Consider the following 21,025-nt stretch of genomic DNA (forward strand, 5'->3'; position numbering starts at 1 on the left):
GGGGCCTGTGGGGGGGGACAGGTGGGGGGGGCTGGGAGAGGAGCAGATGGGGGGATTGCTGGGGGGAGTGGCAGATGTGGGGGGCTGGGGGAGGGGCAGGATTGGGGTCTCCCATCAGATCTGGAGGCAGAACTGATGGGGGAGGGGCGAGGATTGATTTGGGGGTGGGGGCCGGGCAGATGGAGGGGGGGGGGAAGCTTGTGCATGGAGATGAAAATCACGTTACTCACTGCATGGGGGTGGGGGGGGCAGCTAATTCTCACCCCCCCCCCGGGGGTCAGACACCAAACCCACAACAGAGTCTGTAAAACCCCCACATGATTTGGGGGATCATTTCCCTGCTTGTTGACATTACCACTTTTGTCGGCCAGGGATGTGATTAAAAAACACCCCCCTGTTAGAGCAGAGATAGTCAGGCCTGCCTGTGAAGCCGATGCGCTAAGAACTTGGGTGTATTTTTATCACTTAGCTAGTTACAGGGGTATAAAAACAAAGACTCAAAATCACAGTCTGCCTGTGTCTGGGCCTTCTCGCACTAGGATAGTCTGAGGCCTTGTTCTTAGGCTAAGCAGCAGGGGCAGCCTTAAACTGGGAAGAGCAGGGTCACATCCTCACACCCCAAACCAGTCACACTGAAATAAGGTGCAACTGGGCTGTTAGGAAGACGATCCTGTCCGGAGAGTGCCCATCACCAGCAGATAAAGAAACAGATCTTAAGATGGTTAAAGAAAACTTAGTTTGACAGCAGCCTGTCTGGCAAGAAATCCCTTATCAATGGTTGTGGTTGTGAAACCCTCATTTCTGTATTGTTTTATCTTTATGGCCACCACTTTTACCTTGTTAATCAGTCTGCTTCTCTAATTGTTTCTGTCTGCTGTATAATTAATTTTGCTAGGGGTAAATTAATTAGGGTAGTGGAATATAATTGGTTTAAAAAAAGTTACAGTATGTTAGGATTGTTTAAATGTCAGTAAAATAATTGGTTACGGTATAGCTAAAAATATTACTATATAAATTAGGGGCAAACAGAAAGTTATACTTCAAAACCAAATTTAAGCTTGCTAAAAGTTCACCCCCGTAAACATCAAATTGTTTGCACCTTCAAACTGCAGGTATTGTTGCTCTCTGTTCATGCAAAAAGAGTGAAAAAATAAGCCCTCTAACACCCCCCTGATCGACATAAGTTTCAGTGGCAAAAGTGCTGGTGTGGACCCTGCTCTGTCGGCAGGAGAGCGCTCTCCTGCTGGCAAAGGGCGGCTACACGGGAGATCTTGCTGGGCCGCTGTACGGCCTGTAGTGCCTTAGAGTCGTCCTGGATAGTTCTCCGAAAACATCTGCTCCAGGTGCAGCGACAGTCACAGAGGCGAAGAGAACGTTGAGAATCCCCCGGAAAGGGGTAGGTAACAAGACAGAAATTATCACATTGCCTCTCTGTAAATCCATGGCCCGCCCACGCCTTGACTACTGCCTGCAGTTCTGGTCGCCCCGTCTCCAAAAAGAGAGATTGGAATTGGGAGAGAGCAACAGGCATGATGAGGGGTGTGGAACAGCTTCTGTATGAAGACAGGTTTGAAAAACTGGGACTGGGGCGTTTAGAAAAGAGACCACTAAGGGGGGATGTGACAGAGGTCTATAAAATCCTGACTGATGTGGAGAAAGTGGATAGGGAAGTGCTTTTTACCCCTTCACATAACACAAGAAGGGGAGGGGGGGCACCCAGTGAAATAAATAGGCGGCAGGTAAGCGAAAGGAAGTATTTCTTCACACAGTCAGCCCGTGCTATTCCTCGTGAAGGCCAAAAGTACAACTGGCTCGAAAACGGAATTAGATAATTTCATGGAGGATAGATCCATCAGTGGCTACGAGCCAAGATGGTCAGGGATGCAACCCCGTGCTCTGCGTGTCCCTAAACCTCCAGTGGCCAAAACCATCTGAGGCGGGCCACTGTCAGAAGACGGGATACTGGGCTAGCAGGACCGTTGGTCTGACCCAGTGTGGTGGTGGTGATGCTCTTCTACAAATAATATTTCTCAAGATGGTTGTGTTGTTTGGTGGCTGTTGGTTCAGCGGCTTTGAGATGGCTGAATGAAAGGAAATACACGTGCAAGACTTGCCATTAATTTTTATCTGGCCTCTTTAGAAAGACGCGCGTGTGTGTGTGTGCGCGCGCGCACGCCTCTGTCATAATAAAAACCTTATGATGTCAGCTAATAGTGGCAAAGCCATTGTAAATGTGACGGAATAAAAACTCATCACCCGTATCCTTTTCTTCCCGCCAGAGACTCTGCCGCCGGAAATGGAGCAGGACTGGTGGAAGAGGCTCTTGTCGTATACAAAGGGTGAGGGGTCACGTGGTGGTGGTGGTTATATTTAAATATAAGAGAAAATTCGCACATGAAAACATCTTTGTTAAAGTAACCTGGGGGGAGGGATCGCTCAGTGGTTTGAGCATGGGCCTGCTAAACCCAGGGTTGTGGGTTCAATCGTTGAGGGGGCCACTTAGGGATCTGGGGCAAAATCAGTCCTTGGTCCTGCTGGTGAAGGCAGGGGGCTGGACTCAATGACCCTTCGGGGTCCCTTCCAGCTCTGTGAGGTAGGTATAGCTCCAAATTTTCTATTTTCTAACACACAACTCAGACACGCACTGATCATCAGAAACATTGTCACTGACCAGCCCCCAAACACCTTCTCTCAGCCCATGTGATTCCGCCATTAAGTTTTATTAAAGATCGGTGTGTCTGTTTTAATTAAAACACAGTTATGTCAGTCACGTAGTCCAGGATCGTTCTAGCCGAATCCAATAATCATCCCCAGCAGCACTGGTTCGGTTTTGTCGGCTTTCTAGGGAGGGGTCTGTTATTAAGCTGGAATATCAGGGAATCCCAAAGCCTGTTTCCCACAGAATGGCCGCGACACGGCCGGTGATCCCATCGGCGCCCAAAGTTTCAGTGGCGTCTTGGAGGGCTTTCCCTTCTGCCCCCTCCCCCGGTTCCTGTCACGCAGACGGAAAGCGGAAGGGCAGAAGTCCAAAGTGCAGGCCATGTGATGTTTATTGGGGTTAGTTTTAAGCAAGCGTATCCATAGTGCTACACGCCGGCCGAGTTTGTTCCCCGGTGTCCCCTTCCCAGCTCTGGGACGCCGCAGAGCCTTTGTCTGTGTCCGCATTCCCAGCTCCTCCTCCTCAGCAGACCCAAATATACCTGCACTACACGCCCCTAGTCTCACCCCTTACAGCTTAGGGTCATGTTCCATATTGGGGGCGGTCGTGAGTCTGGGGTCTTCATCCCACCTCTTCTGTACCCCATGGGAGGGGTAAGGAGCGAGGTTGTGTTCTGGCCAAGGCCAGGCTTTTCTTTGGCTTGTCGTGTTTCTTACGCCTCGCCCCCATCCCCCCCCTTACCCCTCCTGACTGGTTGCTTGACCTCCTTAGTATCAGAGATAAGAGTATCGAAAAGCCAGACCCCAAATTCTATATCCCAGGCTGACCAAGAAGCCTGGATACTAACCTGGTGGGATCAGATCACCACGGGTGGACGTAAGGTGACTATCCGGCTGCGCCACGTTAAAGATTTAGCTAGGGCTTGATGTGGATGGCGTTTAATCTGTAAGGTGACCACTTCCCTTCGGGATTGGTCGTGATGATAAGTCGGTTCAGAGTGGGGATGTGGTTACAAACACAACAGCATGAAATCTGATCTCTTTTATCCTCCTCCCTCGCAGACACTTTGCCATCTGAACTGGAGTAAAAACCGGGGAGAACCAGTCAGATCACACCCGAGGGGGTGAGATTCTGAGTGGAGATTTTCTTGCTATTAAGAGCAAATTCTCACAGGCACATCTTCCTGAACGTGTCGATAAAGTAACAAGTCAGACACACTCTGGCTAACAATGAACGCGTCCTGCCTTGAGGAGATCCCAAGCCGATGTCAGACAAACAATCCTGACACCGGCCTCCTGGCTCGGTGCACGCTCACGACGAGGAACAGAAATGTTTTCACTCTCTGGCATCCAGACACCCTTAACTCTGCCCCGGGGTCCCCGGGCCTGTTGTGTATTAAATGAAAAGGAAGGAGTGGAGTGAGGGTCCTTCTCCAGCATCCTCCTTTCCTCTTGGGCTGGGGTCTTTCTGACCGCTCCCTTCGTGCGGCTCCCTTCTCTCGGGCCGGGCGAGGGGCTGCCTCCCAGGATATGGACCTTCCTCTCGGGTCTGGAGCCGTTCCCCCCAGTGCCCTGTCCTCCCCCTTCTCCCAGGACAAGGAAGAAAGGACCAGCTGGGGGAGGGGGATCCCTGGGGGGGGGTTAAATCGGTGTCCAGCCTCCTCCTCAGCTCCCCTACCTGCAGATTCAGTCTCTCTCCTCCGTGTCTCTCCCGTCCTGTGTCTGGGTGTGAGACAGTCAGGAGCCCGGGAGCTGCCCCGGATCCAGGAGCGTCCCAGCCAGTCCAGGGCTGCCGGGGAGTGAGGAAGGGTCCCGGCCTCCCCCAGGGCTGGGCTCTGCCCCTAACCCTCCGCTTTTCTCCCCCCCTCCTCCCCCCCAGCGAATGTGACTCTGGATCCAGACACGGCCCATCCCCTCCTCGTCGTGTCGGAGGACGGGAGAAGCGTGAGACGAGCAGACGCGCGGCAGGACCTGCCTGACAGGCCGGAGAGATTCGACACGTGTCACTGCGTGCTGGGCGCTGAGGGGTTCACCGCGGGGCGACGTTACTGGGAGGTGGAGGTGGGGAATGGGAGGTACTGGGCCGTGGGGGTGGCCAGAGCGTCTGTGAGGAGGAAGGGCCGGATCAGCCCTAGCCCTGAGGAGGGGATCTGGGCCATGGGGATACACGGGCGTAAGGGGTGGTCTAATGTGTACCATGGTTTCTCCACCCCTGGCATCCGTCTGATCTCGAGTGAGAGCGTACAGAGAATAGGGGTTTCCCTAGACTACGAAGTGGGGCAGGTGGCATTTTTGGATGCCGATTGGAAGTCCCTGCTGTTCTCCCTCCCTCCAGCCTCTTTCCATGGGGAGAGGATCCTCCCTTACTTCTGGGTGCGAGGATCCCCGCTCGGCCTGTGTTCCTGAGACAAGGCGGTGGGGAGACGGGGAGCGGCCCCCCGGGAATGAGAAAACGGGTTCCTCTAGCCTCCAACATCCCAACCCCCGTGGCCCCGGAGGGCTCCCGTCTCTCCGGGCCCCTGGGCCGCTGCTCTCCCCGGAGCAGCAATGCTCAGCGTGCCCGTAAGGAGCCGGCTGGGGCCTGGCCAGACGATCTCATCGCAGCGGGTGTCCCCCGGCCCGTTTCTCACGGCGCTCGGTGCCTCTGCAGGCTGCCCAGGCTTGGAGCCAGCGCCCCCGTCGGTCCAGCGCCGCCCAGGAGCGGCCACACCCGGCACGGGGCCCCCCTGAAATCTTTGGGCCACGGAGCCCCTGGCTGGGTGACTTCTGCGGGGGGGAGTTTGGGGGTTGGAGGCGGAGTTTTGTCGGGGGGCTGCCGGAGGGGCAGCTGCTGGGTTTCTGTGAGGGGGTTTTCCGATGCCTCCAAATCCCCTTGTGATTCCCTGCGTGGGGTCCCGCCCAGGGGCTCTGCTGGAAATCCCAGCTGTGCAGTGCGAGCTCTTCCCCGCGCTCAGAGCCAGCTGGGTAACGATCGCGCCGTACGACGCCCTTGGGGTTTATGTCATTGGCGGCTGGCTCGTTAACCACCCGCTCGCTCACGGGACCCTCCTTGTCATGGGGCTTCCTGGGGCCGGACGGCCACGGTTTAGCCGATGCCTTTTCAGTGGCAACGGGCCCTTGTGCCTGGCTCCTAACCACCCCGCGGCATCTCCAGGGGAAAGGGGGGGCCTGGTTCTTAGCCACACAGATGCCTCTGCCGCCAGTCGGGCAGCGCAAAAGCGCCTGTACTGCATTAGAACATAAGAAAGGCCGTACCGGGTCAGACCAAAGGTCCATCTAGCCCAGTGTCCTGTCTGCCGACAGTGGCCAATGCCAGGTGCCCCAGAGGGAGTGAACCTAACAGGCAATGATCAAGTGATCTCTCTCCTGCCATCCATCTCCATCCTCTGACGAACAGAGGCTAGGGACACCATTCCTTACCCATCCCGGCTAATAGCCATTTATGGACTTAGCCACCATGAATTTATCCAGTTCTCTTTTAAACCCTGTTATAGTCCTAGCCTTCACAACCTCCTCAGGTAAGGAGTTCCACAGGTTGACTGTGCGCTGCGTGAAGAAGAACTTCCTTTTATTTGTTTTAAACCTGCTGCCTATTAATTTCATTTGGTGACCCCTAGTTCTTGTATTATGGGAATAAGTAAATAACTTTTCCTTATCCACTTTCTCCACATCACTCATGATTTTATAGACCTCTGTCATATCCCCCCTTAGTCTTCTCTTTTCCAAGCTGAAGAGTCCTAGCCTCTGTAATCTGTCCTCATATGGGACCCTCTCCAAACCCCTAATCATTTTATTTGCCCTTTTCTGAACCTTTTTGAGCCGTAGCGTGTAGGAGTCCAAGTTACAGACCGGGACCTGTTGTGCTAGGGGCTGTACAAACAGAGAAAGGAAAGATGTCCCTGCACCTGGCAGCTTCCGGTGCAAGCCAAGCGCCCAGAGCTGGAGACAGACAGACAGACAGAGGGGGAAGTGCAAGGGGAGGAGAAGGCAGCACTGCTCAGCAGGACAGGCTGGGGTCTCAGAACACCGTTGGCCAGCTTCCCGGAGGCACCGTGGCGGAGAAGAGTCTGAAGGAGGATGAGGAGGGAGCTTTGAGCATCTCTGGGAAGCCGCTCCCAAGTGTGGGGGAAAGCAGGAAGGTGCTGCTTTGGAAATGTGACGCGTGGGCGATGGAGGCTGGGCTCGTGGGCTGATAGGAGGTGGGGAAAGACCTTTTGGTAATGGATGGGGATAGTAGGTGAGGGGAGGGATCATTCGTGAAGCGCCTGGAAAGTGAAGAGAAGCAGCGTAGGTTTGATGTGCCCTGCCTTACTTCGCTCTTTTTTCTCCACCCGAGGGGTCTTCCACCAGGACCTCCTCCAGACGTGGAAGCTGCTCTCGGCAAACAGGTCCGTGGCGGCCGCCGAGAGGCAGCTCTCTGCTACACAATCCCCAGCTTGGTGTGCAGGTGATGGCGTCACCCCTCCGTGCTACACAATCCCCAGCTTGGTGTGCAGGTGATGGCGTTACCCCTCCGTGCGCTGGAGACTGGTCCTGGGAGGTACCGCCGGGATCGCAGACCTAGATTGGGACTGGGGCGGGGGATGCCTTGGTGCTCGGCCGGTGCATGGGGCTCTCCACCCTTCGTGTGCCCTGGAGGTGAGGTCAGCTTTATAACCCACCTCTCGGGCCTTTCGTGAGTGGGTCCTAGGGGAGGGAGGCTCCCTGCCAGCCCCTGCTCCCCCGGCCCTCTGGACCATGCCATCGGGCCCCTGCTCCCCGATTCCCCCCACCAGCTTCTGGCTCTGCATAACCCAGCTGGCTGCGTGACCTGCCGCCGTTCCACTTCTGAAATGTGCCTAGCAAACCGCCGCACACCCTGGTGCTCCATCCCCCTTGGCTTCCTCACCTCGTGTCCCGACCCGACACCTCCCACCGACCGTGAAGAGTGAGGAGCCCCGGTGGGCCAGTCTCTATTCCACCCTGGTCCTGCAGCCCGGCTGGGATAGCCCTTGGCATGAAGCCGGGAGCACGGGCACGTACCTGGTGTGGTTCACCGCTGCCTCCCTGAAAACTTGTGGCGTAAGGACGACCCTGATGCACATCTGTGGAGTGCGCCAGGCTGCAGCCCCCGGACGCCTTTAGGGGTTTTCTGCTTGGTGTCCCCCTCCGGATCCCTGCTTTTCACCCTCTGACCGTCCCTCCCATCTCTGTTTTTCTCATTTGTTGCCCGTTTGATGCCTGGGTCCAGTGGTTCCTCCCCTTAGGCCGGAGGGGAGCTTTCAATGTGGGCGGGCTTGTGCCTGGCAATTCAATACAACCGCGTGGCTAACAAAATGGGCTTAAATAGTGATATTGGGCCAGGCTTTCACCGGCTTTAAATCGGCAAAGCTTCATGGAGTCTAGGCTAATTTACCCCCCCTGAGAATCTGGACTCTAACTGGCGCAGAGACGAGATGGGAAGAGGCAGTCTCCAGCCCTCGGGTGTGCACCAGCCCCTGGCCTAGAGGAGCCCTTTGCTGGCGTTTCTCTCGCGCTCTCTCTCTCGTAGTAGCGATTCCATTGCCTTTAAATAAATATGAATTGGGTCAGAGAACAAGCGAGAATCATTGTACAGTCCAGAATACCCCCCGGGTCCAGTGGTCAGGGTGTTTTAAGGATGGGGAAACTGAGGTACGCAGCTTGTTCTCCGTACGCAGCAGCAGAACCAGGAATCAAACCCAGCAGTTCGCACTCCGCACGCCCCGGTCTCTCTGCTAGATAGTTCTGGAGCCAGCACGCTGCCCGTCACTGCTGAAGAGGTTTACACACACTGGACAGAAAAAAGAACGAGGAGTCCTTGTGGCACCTTAGAGACTAACAAAGTTATTTGGGCACAAGCTTTCATGGGCTACAGCCCGCTTCATCGGATGCCTGCAGTGGAAAATACAGTAGGAAGATACATATACACAGAGAATGGGGGTTGCCGTACCAAGTATCACGAGACTCATCAGTTAAGGTGGGCTATTATCAGCAGGAGACAATAAAAACGTTTGTGGTGATAATCAGGATGGCCCATTTCCAAGAGTTGACAAGAAGGTGTGAGTAACAGTAGAGGGGGAAAAATTAGCATGGGGAAATAGTTTTGACTGGACAGAAAGGGTCTCGTTTACTATGGAAAGTGAAGTAAATCCACTGACGTTAGCCTCTTTGTTCCAGATTCTGGGAGCAGGATCTAACCCGGCGTTTCTCAAATGTGGCCGCACGTGGCTACCAGGCGCTTTTCTTGTGGCCACAGCCTCCTGGGCTGTGATTGGGGGTGCGGGTGGGTGTTGACACCTCAATCCCTGTTCCCTCCTCCTGGTCCCCCCCTGCCTCCTTACCCACCTCCTCATCCTGGGCTTAATTTGTCCCCCAGCATGCCAGGGCTGAGGAAGTCTGCTGTGAAACGTGATATTAACAAAAATGCAAATACCACGTTTCACAGGAGCAGACTCGCTAACTAGCCAGCTAAAAACAGTAATCGAACATGCAAAGCACCTTATTTCCGTTTCTATCCTGTTTAGGTCCAGTGAAGACTAGAGACAACTGTACATTATTGTTATTACTGAGTCTGCAAAATAAGGAAAAGAAAGAAACCCTACATCAATAAATTACAGTGCTATGGACGTGTATATATGGGCATATTTCTTTGTTTTTCCTACAGTTAAGTATTTTAGGGAAAAGTATGTTGTGAGAACCCCTGAAATGGAGAGAGAGAGTGAGACCTTAGAATATCAGGGTTGGAAGGAACCTCGGGAGGTGTCTAGTCCAACCCCCTGTTCAAAGCAGGGCCAATCCCCAGACAGATTTTTACTCCAGTTCCTTAAATGGCCCCCTCAAGGATTGAACTCACATCCCTGGGTTTAGCAGGCCAATGCTCAAACCACTGAGCGATCCCTCCCCTCTTGTTCAACAGAGATAGATCCTGTACGGATTTAGACTGGCTCTAACGGGGAGCCATGTGGCAGACGCAGGATGCTGAGAAAAACAAACGTTACAGAGGGCTGGATAAATAAAGAGAGAAATCCCAGCTGGCCTTGGCCTGCCATCGCCTGCGGGAAGCTATCGCGTGGCCCTGTCGTTTGCACAGCACCAAACACACGGTCATCCACATCATACTATTTTTAAAAATAAATTACAAGGGGTGAAACTGTGTTTCCCGTGGGTGACAGGGAAGGGACCCCCCAGACAGGCAAAGCTGGAACCGTTGCTGTGAGGCCCGGTGCGGACGTGGGAATCCTACGGAAACGGAGCAGGAATTTGGGGGTGCAGCAGAAACCCCCGTGAAAAGTGCCAGTCGGTTTCACGGCGGCTTGTGCGTCGGTGCAAACCGTTTCCCTGACTCCCGGGCCCCTGGGCCCGTCGTGTCGCTGCAGACGGAGACGAGCGGCTGTGGGGCGGCGTTAGGGTGGCCAGTTTGGGTTGGACGCAGTCCTGGCGACTGACTCGCACGACACCCTCTTGCAGGAACGATGGATCGTTCAGTCCCGGAGGGCGGCGATGGGTGGGGGGTGCTGCTGGGACGGACACAAGCCGGGACCCCCAAAGCCACCCACGCCCTGTTTTGGAGACCACGGCAGGTGGCTCCTCACCCCATAATTTTCACCCCCTCTGCCCCTCCTTCTCCTGGGGTTCCCCCCCCCAGTGCCTCCCCCTTTCTGACCCCCCAGCTCCTGCACCCCGTCCCGGAGCCTGCCCCTGCACCCCCCCCCCCCCGGCGGGGAATGGCCGGCAGCTGATGCGGGGGGGGGTTCAGCTGCTGCTGCTACTGAGGCTGCTCCGCGGCAGCGAACCGGGAGGCGAGACGCGGTTTTCTCCCCGGCGAGCCGCCCGCGCAGCCCGGCCCCACCGCACCGCGCCCGGCTGGGAGGGGAGCGGGGACCCCCCTGCACCCCCCGGGCCTGGGGGGGGGACCCCAGGAGCTGCCGGAGGAGCCGAGGTGAGGCTGGGAGGGGCCTGTGGGGGGTGGGGGGAGCGGCAGAGGTGGGGGGGGTTAGTGTGGGAGCTGGGGGAGGGGCAGGTGGGGGGATTGGTGGGGGTGTGGGGGAGGGGCAGAGGTGGGGATAGGGAGGGGCAGGTGGGGGGATGGGGAGGGGCAGATGTGGGGGGATCAGTGTGGGAGCTGGGGGAGGGGCAGGATTGGGGGCTCCCATCAGATCTGGAGGCAGAACTGATGGGGGAGGGGCGAGGATTGATTTGGGGGTGGGGGCCGGGCAGATGGAGGGGGGGGAGCTTGTGCATGGTGACACAAATCACGTTACTCACTGCCTGGGGGTGAGGGGGCAGCTAATTCTCACCCCCCCCCCGGGGGTCAGACACCAAACCCACAACAGAGTCTGTAAACCCCCCACGTGATTTGGGGGATCATTTTCCTGGTTGCTGGCGGCTGACTCAGGAGCTTTGACCCGCCCAGGTTGGTCCATTTTCCCCACCGACTCCGGGGCCGCGACTCTCCCCGGGGCTCCCAGCAAACAGCAGGAGTCCGTGCCAGGGAGGGGACGCGCCCGTGGGTGCTGCAGACGGGGGCTCAGGAAAGCCGGATTTACCCTGCGCAGGGAACCGGGGAGGAGTCTCCAGGGTGACGCTACTTGCCCCGTCGCGCGGGTGCATTTCACACCACCTGCCCCTCTAGGCTGTGGGTGCAATTTCTGTCTCGCCCGAATCACCCGGTGCTGGGAGGGGCTGGCTACAGACGTCTCCTGCCCTCAGCGCAGACAGGCTGCGGCACAGAGAAACCTCCGGCCGGCCAGAGAGCTGCCAGCTTCCAGGGTTGGCGCCAGCGCCGGCGCCGGTACAATTGAGAAGCTCCTTCTGTTCCCAGGGCGACATTTCCTAGTGCTGGAACCTCGGCCCCCCACACTGGGATTGCCCTGAAATCCGCTGGGCCTCCTGGGGCCGGGGCTGGGGCCGTCACCACAATAGGGGTCATTTGACCAAGGGGTTCCCAAGCGGTCGCCCCTCCCCCAGAAAAGTGTTTCTGGAAGTGGAGGGCTTTTCTGACAAATGTGTGCGCACCCTGGGGTTGCAAGTGGCCCCCGAAGGGTCTCGCTGTCATTCATCCCCACTAGTGCCTGCGGGAGCGGGAACTAGCTGGGGGTGACTATGTCGGGGGTGCAGCTGGTACCAGGAGATGCCCTCAGCCCCCCCATGGGGCTCGACACTGGGGCGCTGCCCGGGCCGGAGAGGACAGTGGGGCTCCCTAGGAGCGGGAGGGCGGAGTGGTGACGCGTTCAGGGGAGCGGGAGGAGCAGAGGTGAGCTAGGGTGGTGGGGAGGGCGCAGGAAGTAACGGGGGGTGGAGGAACCGCTCCCGGCTCCAGCTCCCCTCCCCTCCACCACCGCTGCCTCCCCCGAGCGCCCCGCCGCTCCGCTTCTCCTCCCTCCCGGCCTTGCTGCGCGAAACCACTTGGGGGGACGTTGGCGGGTAGGTTAGGGGGGTCCTGTGCCCACCCTGCCCGGGGTGGGGTGTCCTGCCACTGAGTCAGCGAGGCTCCCACCGAAACACTTCCTCCTGGACAATAACTAGTCCATCCATCCCCGGGGGCCCCCTCCTACCATACCTTCTGGAGCTGTAGTTGAGGTGTTGTCAGGGTCTCGGGGCTTTTCGGCGTGTGTGTTTCCTGGTGACGTTGATCCCTCTCGGACATCCACAGGGCACTTGGGCGTCAGTCTGGGTCTCCGTCTTTCACGGTCAGGCGTTTCAGCTGCCTGTGGGCCGGAGTTAGCAATGAGCATCCTTCCTCCTCGATGGCCAGGCCGGACTGAGATGGGTTGTTCCCTTTTATACTAGGAGTATGCCCAGCCCAGAGTGAGGGGTTAACCCTTCCCCGTCGAGCGCGGGGTGAGTTCACCCTGTCACACCAACCCGATAGCTTTCTTTGACAGGGTCACAAGCCTTGTGGATGAAGGGATGCAGTAGATTTGGTATAGCTTGACTTTAGTAAGGCTTTTGATACTGTCTCACATGACCTTCTCATACACAGCCTAATGAAACACAGCCTAGATGGAGCTACTATCAGGTTTCAGAGTAGCAGCTGCGTGAGTCTGTAGCCGCAAAAAGAACAGGAGTCCCTGTGGCACCTTAGAGACTAACACATTTATTTGAGCATAAGCTTTTGTGGGCTACAGCCCAGCATCTGATGAAGTGATCTTTCTACTATAAGCAGCAAAGAGTCCTGTGGCACCTTATAGACTAACAGACGTTTTGCAGCATGAGCTTTCGTGGGTGAATACCCACTTCTTCGGATGCAAGGTGGGTGGGTGTATAACTGGTTGGAAAACCGTTCCCAGAGATCAGTGGTTCACAGTCATGCTGGAAGGGCATAACGAGTGGGATCCTGCAGGGATCAGTTCTGGGTCTGGTTCTGTTCAATAGCTTCATCAATGAGTTAGATAATGGCACAGAGAGAACACTTATAAAGCTTGTGGATGATACCAAGCCGGGAGGGGTTGCAAGTGCTTTGGAGGATAGGATTAAAATTCAAAATGATCTGGACAAACTGGAGAAATGGTCTGAAGTAAATAGGATGAAATTCAATAAGGACAAATCCCAAGTACTTCACTTAGGAAGGAACAAGCAGTCGCACACATACAAAATGGGAAATGGCTGCCTAGGAAGGAGAACTGCAGAAAGGAATCTGGGGGTCACAGTGGATCACAAACTAAATATGAGTCAACAGAGCTACACTTGAAGCAAAACAAACAAACATCATTCTGGGCTGTATTAGCAGGGGTGTTGTGAGCAAGACACGAGGAGTAATTCCAGGGGCGGCTCTACATTTTTGGCCGCCCCAAGCAGTCATGCCCGGGAGGCGCCCCGGAGCAGCGGACCTCCCGCGGGCATGACTGCGGAGGGTCCGCTGGTTGCGCGGCTCGGCTGGACCTCCCGCAGCTGCGGACGGTTCGCAGGTCCGGCGGCTCCGCTGGAGCTGCCGCAGGCATGCCTGCGGAAGGTCCAGCCGAGCCGCGGGACCAGCGAACCGTCCGCAGTCATGCCTGCGGGAGGTCCACTGGAGCCGCGGGACGAGCGCCCCCTCCGCAGTCATGCCTGCGGCAGGTCCGGTCGTCCCGGGGCTCCGGTGGACCTCCCGCAGGCATGACTGCGGCAGGTCCGCCGGCCCAGCCTGCCGCCCCCCCGGGAAAGGGCCGCCCCACGCGCGTGCTTGCCGCGCTGGGGTCTGGAGCCTAGAGCCGGCCCTGAGTAATTCTTCCGCTCTGCTCCGCGCTGATTAGGCCTCAACTGGAGCAGTGTGTCCAGTTCTGGGCACCACATTTCAGGAAAGATGTGGACAAATTGGAGAAAGTCCAGAGAGGAGCAACAAAAATGATGAAAGGTCTAGAAAACAAGACCTCTGAGGGAAGATTGAAAAAAAATGTGTTTGTTTAGTCTGGAGAAGAGAGGACTGAGAGGGGACCTGATCACAGTTTTCAAGTACATACAAGGTTGTTACAAGGAAGAGAGAGAAAAATTGTTCTCCTTAACCTCTGAGGATAGAACAAGAAGCAATGGGCTTAAATTGCAGCAAAGGGAGGTTTAGGTCGGACATTAGGAAAAACTCCCTAACTGTCAGGGTGGTGAAGCACTGGAATAAATTGCCCAGGGAGGTTGTGGAATCTCCATCGTTGGGGATTTTTAAGAGCAGGCTGGACAAACCCCTCTCAGGGATGGTCTAGTTAATACTTTGTCCTGCCACGAGTGCCGGGGACTGGACTAGGCGACCCCGCGAGGTCCCTTCCAGTTCTGTGATTCTATATTTGCAATATCCCTTCCTTGGTGTGTGTCAGGCAGCGCTGAAATTCTCTCTCTCTCCTCTAGGATGTTAGGTTCACCCTCAGCAGATGCCTGGCTCTCCCTCACGCCCCCGCACACGTCACAATGCTGGGAAAGAGCTTGGCGAGGAGGTTAGCACCACATCTCCCCGGGGCTCCTCAGCCAAATATTGCAACCAACTCCAAGAGGCTAATTAATTAAGATGAGCAATTATCAGCACAAATTAATTAGCCTCTTAGAGTTGGTTGGGCAACTTTTCATGTTCTCTGTATGTGTATATGTCTCCTCACTCTATGTTCCAGTCTACGCGTCCGATGAAGTGGGCTGTAGCCCACGAAAGCTTATGCTCCAATAAATTGGTTAGTCTCTAAGGTGCCACAAGTCCTACAGACATTTTTTTATACAAATCCTGAAGTTCTCACCCTTTTATGGAAGACTCTGGAACTATCCGTTCACTGGGAAAGATCGACCTCATGTATTTCCTGCGATATCACATCCCTGTGGTCTTTTAGTGGGCAGATTTTTACAACACTTAACACTCAGGCTCTCCTGTCCCTGAGAGCCTGCAGGCCAAGGAGTGAATTGGCCACGGAGGTCCTGCACCACTACAGGCTGGGGACCGACTGGCTAAGAAAAGGACCTGGGGTTACAGTGGATGAGAAGCTGGATATGAGTCAGCAGGGCGCCCTTGTTGCCAAGAAGGCCAACGGCATATTGGGCTGTATTAGCAGGAGCACTGCCAGCAGATCAAGGGATGTGATCATTCCCCTCCATTTGGCACTGGTGAGCCCACACCTGGAGTGTTGTGTCCAGTTTTGGGCCCCACACTACAAGAAGGATGTGACAAATTGGAGCGAATCCAGCGGAGGGCAACAAAAATGATTAGGGGGCTGGAGCACATGACTTAAAAGGAGAGGCTGAGGGAACTGGAGTTATTTACTCTGCAGAAGAGAAGAGTGAGGGGGGATTTGATAGCTGCTTTCAGCTACCTGAAAGGGGGTTCCAAAGAGGATGGATCTAAACTGTTCTCAGTGGTAGCAGATGACAGAACAAGGAGCAATGGTCTCAAGTTGCAGTGGGGCAGGTCTAGGGTGGATATTAGGAAACACTATTTCACTAGGAGGCTGGTGGAGCACTGGGATGGGTTCCCTAGGGAGGAGGTGGAATCTCCACCCTTAGAGGTTTTTAAGGTCAGGCTTGACAAAGCCCTGGCTGGGATGGTTTAGTTGGGGATTGGCCCTGCTTTGAGCAGGGGGTTGGACTAGATACCTCCTGAGGTCCCTTCCAACCCTGAGATTCTATGATATATTCTATGACTCAATACCCCTTTTATCCCCAGAGCAGGTCTCTCCACGCCAGAGTTGAACATGAATCGGATCCCTGGGGGGAAGGTTGCTCTGCTGTGAAGCTGGGAGGAGGAGAGGAATTCTAACTCCAGACCCGTTGCAGCAGCGACTCTCTAGCAAGAACTTATAACGAGTCACTAAATGAAATGTAACCATGTGAAATTGTTCCTGTACAGGCGTGAGAAGGGGACGTTCCAGCAGCCAGTGGCGATTTCTCCTGAACTGGAAGTGAGACTCAGTGATTTCTCCCAGAAAATTGTTGCCCTCATGGAGACCCTGAGGAAATTCAAAGGTACCTAGAAGGGATCTAGGAGGAAATTGGGATAAACCCATGAGACAGTGGGAGGAGACTGGGGCTGGCCAGCTGGTTCATAGTTAGATGATGCATCTATTGAATCGTTGGATGAGCGTGCCACACGCTTGGGGACCAAGTACCGGGGGGTAGCTGTGTTAGTCTGTACCCACAAACACAACAAGGAGCCCGGTGGCCCCGTCGAGCTGCTCTCTGTAGAGACGCTGAGTAAACAGACCCAGCAGCTCACCATTAGAGCCAGGATTTCGCAAGCTCCGAACATCCCGTTAGTGTCAAAGGGACCTGAGCGGGTAAAGTTCCTGTTATGACAAAAATCTGTGCGTGAACTGGGTCTGGCTTATGAGAGAAGGCAGCAAGTGAATGAAACAAACCAGCTGGAGTCTGAAGGGGCAGATGAGGGAACAGTAATTCTCTCGCTCGCTCTCTCTCTCGCGCAGATTGTACGTCCTGCGATGGCCGTGAGGCTTCATGGCTCTCGATTGCATGGCTGGGAGATGCCTGAATGGTCCCTCAATGGCTTGCATGGCTGGGAGATGCCTGAATGGTCCCTCAATGGCTATTAGCCAGGCTGGGCGGGACGGTGTCTCTGGCCTCTGTTTGCCAGGAGCGGGGAATGGGCGAGAGCGGATGGATCACTTGGTGATTCCCTGTTCTGTTCGTTCCCTCTGGGGCCCCTGGCATTGGCCACTGTCGGCCGACAGGACGCTGGGCTAGTTGGACCTTTGGTCTGACCCAGTCTGGCCGTTCTTATGAGACGGAAGAGAAGGTTTCAGATTAATTTATATTAAATACCTGAGTGTGTGGCTGTGTCTGTTTCTCTGTCGTGATTAACACACAGTTCTACGAGTGCCGAGTGGGAATGTGTTACACACAGGAACACCTGACATCCCCTCTCGTTTCTCTTTTCCCCGCCAGCCACTCTGCCGCCTCAGCTGGAGACAAAGAGAGGGGACCCCCTAGGAGCACACAGACAGGGTGAGTTTGCCGGTGGCGATTGTCTCTCCGCCGTGAGAAAACTCCAGCCAGAACGTCGTCACGAGAGGGTAGCTGAAGTTACCATCCAAACCGCCGCCGCCCCTCGCACGCAGCCCGGCATAGAAACCCGGTGGGGAGATCACACAGGCCATCCTGACTACCAGCCGGGGTGCTGGGGTCACGCCCACGCTGATGAGCAGAAACGCTCTTCAGCGCCCGAGCAGAGCTCCGTCACCAGCCCTCGCCTTTACCCTCCTCAGGCCGGACGCTGGAGCCTGGCCCGGGTCAGAGCCGCCCGGGCAGCTGAGGGGTCTCCACCTGCCTGGAGTGGGGGGGGGAGGGGCGAGAGCAGCCCCCCCCCCGGCCCAGGTCCCCCTCCCAAGGCGGGTGGAGACCCACGGCCCCCCCACACACAGCTGCCGGGCGGCTTTTCTCATGACCTGGCTGCAGCTTTTTGGCCAGGTCATGGTGGAGGGAGCTGGGTTCCCTGGATCCAACTTCTGGTATGGCCGGGGGGCGGGGCCACAGAGAGGGCGGGGCCACAGAGGGGAGGGGGCCTCTCCCCCCCCACACTTTTAGGAAGACCCCGTTGCCTCTGGCTCTGCCCCCTAACACTCTGGTTCTCTCCCCCCCCTCCCCCCAGTGCACGTGACCCTGGATCCAGAGACGGCGCATCCCGAACTCGTCCTCTCTGCAGACGGGAAGAGCGTGCGATGGGGACACACGCGGCAGGCGCTGCCCGACAACCCGGAGCGATTTGACTCGGAGCGCTGCCTGCTGGGCCGCCAGGGCTTCGCCTCGGGGCGCCACTGCTGGGAGGTGGAGGTGCGGGTGCAGGAGGGGGGGCACTGGGCGGTGGGGGTGGCCAGGGAGTCCGTGCGGCGGAAGGGCTGGATCAACCTGAACCCCGAGGAGGGGATCTGGGCGGTGGAGCGGGGCTGGTGGGGCCAGTTCCGGGCTCTCACCTCCCCGGCCACCCGCCTGCCCCTGCGGCGCGTCCCCAGCAGGATCCGGGTTTGTCTGGACTGTGACCGGGGGCAGGTGGCCTTTTTTGACGCTGTTAGCGAGGCCCCGATCTTCACTTTCCCGCCGGGCGCCATCCCCGGGGAGAGAATCCGCCCCTGGCTCTGGGTGTGGAGATCCTGGCTCAGGCTGTGTCCCCCGGGGGACCCCAAAACCCGCCTGCCCGGCCTCCGGTGCCCTAGTCTCTATGACTGCGGAGGACTGCTGTCTTCCTACCGCCTGTCTCCCTGCGGTCTCTGCGACCCCGCCGGCTCCCTGGAGTCGCTGGACTTTGAAACCGCAGAGAGCAGGGAGTGACGGAGGGAGAGCAGCCAGTCGCGTCGCCCCCCCCCCCCCCCAGGATTTCTGTAGCCTCTTTGTCACTGTTCTCTGTGGTCCAGGAGGGGCGTCTCCAGCTAGCTCTCATCCCAGTCTCTGTGACCCTCATGGACGCCCAGCCCCCCTGGCACTTTACCTCTGACCCCTGAAACCTCCTCCCCCATCCCTCCCTGCAGCACCAGGGATGGGGGGAGGACCCCGGGAGCTACCCAAGAGGCAAAAGCCCAGGTGCTGGAACTCGGGGGGCTGGGGGTGCGGCGGCGGCATCCCCTGGCTTGCAATGGTTTCCATCCTAGACAGGGCTGAGTGTTTGGTTCAATGGCTTTCTGCACCTCCCCCACCTCCCATACAAATTGTTCCCGCACCCCTGAGCAGATGTGGGGGCTGGGCAGGGGCACAGGATTAATTAATTAGTCTTTGGGGGGGTTGGGGGGGGAGCTGGAAGCGCCACAGCAGCAGGGAGTGTTTTGTACAAATCTGTGTCATTCGATCTCCCAGCCAGCACCTCTCCCCCCCGGAGCCAAAGTCACCTTCCCCTGTAACTCCCGGACAGCTGCTCACATTGTGAAATGGTCACATACACGCGGGGGGTGGGCAGGGGTGCAGATAGACCAAAGCCCATTATAGAATCGTTTAAAAAAATCCTCATTTGGGGTCAGTCTCATGATGTGTATTTATTTATTTTTTTAAACTCCTGAGGTTGGCAGGGGCAGGGCGGGTTGAACCAGAGGGGATAGGAGAAGCAAGACGAAAAGGTGAACTAAAATAAAACGAGAATGAAGGGAGTGTCTGGGAGAAATGGCAGCAAATAGAAATGAAAAGCGTGAAAGGAAAATCTGCCTGGCAGGGGAACCAGCCGGGGAGCGGGAAGAGGGGAAGGGATCCAGCCAGGGGAAAGAATGGAGAAGCCAGTGATCTGTGGCAGGGAGGGGAGGCCCGTGGGAGAGACCCAGGAAACTAAGCAGGGATGGGAAGTGAGGGCCAGGAAAATGCTGAGAAGAAAAGGGAACATGAGTGGCGCGGAGACTGATGACGTTACTGAAAGTGAGCCTGTCCCGCCGTAATTCCCTCTGTTCGTTCCTGCATGTTCATGCTGCTGTCGTGCCATGAAGAAACCTGTTCTCAGTAGTGGGGAATCTCCTTTCCCGTCCGCCTTTTACTCTCCAGCTTCCCAGTTACTTACTGTCAATAAAACATTACAAACAATTCTCCCCGTCTCGCCCCAGTTCGTGTCCCAGCTGCGCTTGCTGGTGGGGGGGAGCCCGGGGGTTGGCTGCCTGACGTGGCTGGGTTCTTCGCCCCTCGGGAGTTCAAGCCGATGGGGTGAGCTCTCCTCTCCATGGCTCTCGGGGAGAGACTCAACAAAGTCGTCTGTCCCCTGAGGTTCCACAATGGCTTGTCGGGGTCTGTGGGTCGCCTTCTGGTGGCGAGATGACGACTCCTTTTGGGATAGACCAGCATGTCCCACTTAATGACGCCTCCCGCCTGATGGGTTTACAGGTGCAGAGCAAATATTTTTATAGTTACCGAGCAAACATTTAACTATTACCTCCTAGCGGGGTAGGCAACCCATGGCACACGTGCCAGAGGCGGCACGTGAGCTGATTTTCAGTGGCACTCGCACTGCCCGGGCCCTGGCCACCGGTCCGGGGGGCTCTGCATTTTAATTTAATTTTAAATGAAGCTTCTTAAACATTTTGAAAACCTTATTTACTTTACATACAACAACAGTTTAGTTATGTTATAGACTTCTAGAAAGAGACCATCTAAAAACGTTAACACGTGTGACTGGCACGCGAAAACTTAAATCAAAGTGAATAAATGACAACTCAGCACAGTGCTTCTGAAAGGTTGCCGACCTCTGCCTTTGGGAGACGGATATTACAAGTGAGATTAATGCAGGCAACAACTCAAGCATTTCATAAAATTTTAACACCTATTTTTAAAATCCAACCCCTCTTTTACAATACTAACACGCACAGCAGCCGGCCTGGTTGCCAGCTATGATGGTTCAGCGAGGCCGAGGGGGCTGGGCATGAGCTGCTGCTGGGTCTGCCACCACCACCCAGAAAGGATTTGAAGAAAGGCCTCTCTGCAGAGTGTGCTAAACACCAGCTGAATGCTCCGATTTTAGTCTGTTTAATTCTCTGGGTGCTGTGGCTTCAGATATACTTTATTCTGTAAATTTGCTCATTTCTATCTGCTGGCTTTTAACTTTGTCACGCCGCGAGTATTCAGTCCATATGACTCTGCCTTAAAATGCTAGACAGCCCCCACAAGCAAATGCCTTGGCAGGCCTCCAAGAAAAGCAGCCTGTGTAACTTCAAGTGAAAACTCTGCAGGCAAAGGTTGAGGAATGATCCCATAAAACAAAAGAATCGAGTGAGACTTTCCCCTGCAAGAACAGAAGCAACAACACCCTCCTTGTGAAAGAAATCTATTAGCAACCTTCAGTTGCCAGGGAACCGAAGGTAATTTTCCATAAAGTAGCCAGCTCACATTATCAACTGCAGTAATATTTTGTCGAGTATCAGAGGCATAACCGTGTTAGTCTGTATCCACAAAACGACGAGGAGTCCGGTGGCACCTTAAAGACTAACTGATTTATTTGGGCATAAGCATT

At 55.8% G+C, this 21,025-nt stretch overlaps 1 protein-coding gene and 1 long non-coding RNA gene across 3 annotated transcripts; one reads left to right on the plus strand and one right to left on the minus strand.

Annotated features, from left to right (window-relative positions):
• The first annotated feature begins 965 nt into the window (after positions 1-965).
• On the plus strand, positions 966-19,605 carry LOC123356675 (butyrophilin subfamily 1 member A1-like). 2 transcript variants are annotated; one of them, XM_045000073.1, is made up of 5 exons: positions 966-1,567; positions 2,280-2,339; positions 15,950-16,065; positions 17,002-17,061; positions 17,705-19,605. In XM_045000073.1, the coding sequence occupies exons 1-5, from the start codon at positions 1,530-1,532 to the stop codon at positions 18,379-18,381; spliced, it is 951 nt and encodes a 316-aa protein (XP_044856008.1). In that variant the 5' UTR covers positions 966-1,529; the 3' UTR covers positions 18,382-19,605. The 2 variants fall into 2 exon arrangements, with proteins under 2 accessions (XP_044856008.1, XP_044856009.1); XM_045000074.1 differs by having other exon boundaries at positions 971-1,396.
• LOC123356702 lies at positions 7,284-12,421 on the minus strand. Its single transcript, XR_006575411.1, has 3 exons — positions 12,218-12,421; positions 9,157-9,229; positions 7,284-8,449 (listed from the first exon to the last, which is right to left on the minus strand). It is a non-coding gene; the product is annotated as an uncharacterized LOC123356702 (long non-coding RNA).
• Positions 19,606-21,025: the final 1,420 nt, after the last annotated feature.

The sequence above is a fragment of the Mauremys mutica genome, chromosome 26, assembly GCF_020497125.1.
Source record: "Mauremys mutica isolate MM-2020 ecotype Southern chromosome 26, ASM2049712v1, whole genome shotgun sequence".
In the NCBI taxonomy this organism is placed as follows: Eukaryota; Metazoa; Chordata; order Testudines; family Geoemydidae; genus Mauremys; species Mauremys mutica.

What these genes read in the sequence shown, in the direction of transcription:
- LOC123356675 (XM_045000073.1), top strand. Translation starts at nt 1,530, where the DNA reads ATGATGAGGGGTGTGGAACAGCTTCTGTATGAAGACAG. An exon ending in CAGCTTCTGTATGAAGACAG is followed by an intron (nt 1,568 to 2,279) that starts GTTTGAAAAACT and finishes TCTTCCCGCCAG; the next exon opens with AGACTCTGCCGCCGGAAATG. An exon ending in GCTCTTGTCGTATACAAAGG is followed by an intron (nt 2,340 to 15,949) that starts GTGAGGGGTCAC and finishes GTTCCTGTACAG; the next exon opens with GCGTGAGAAGGGGACGTTCC.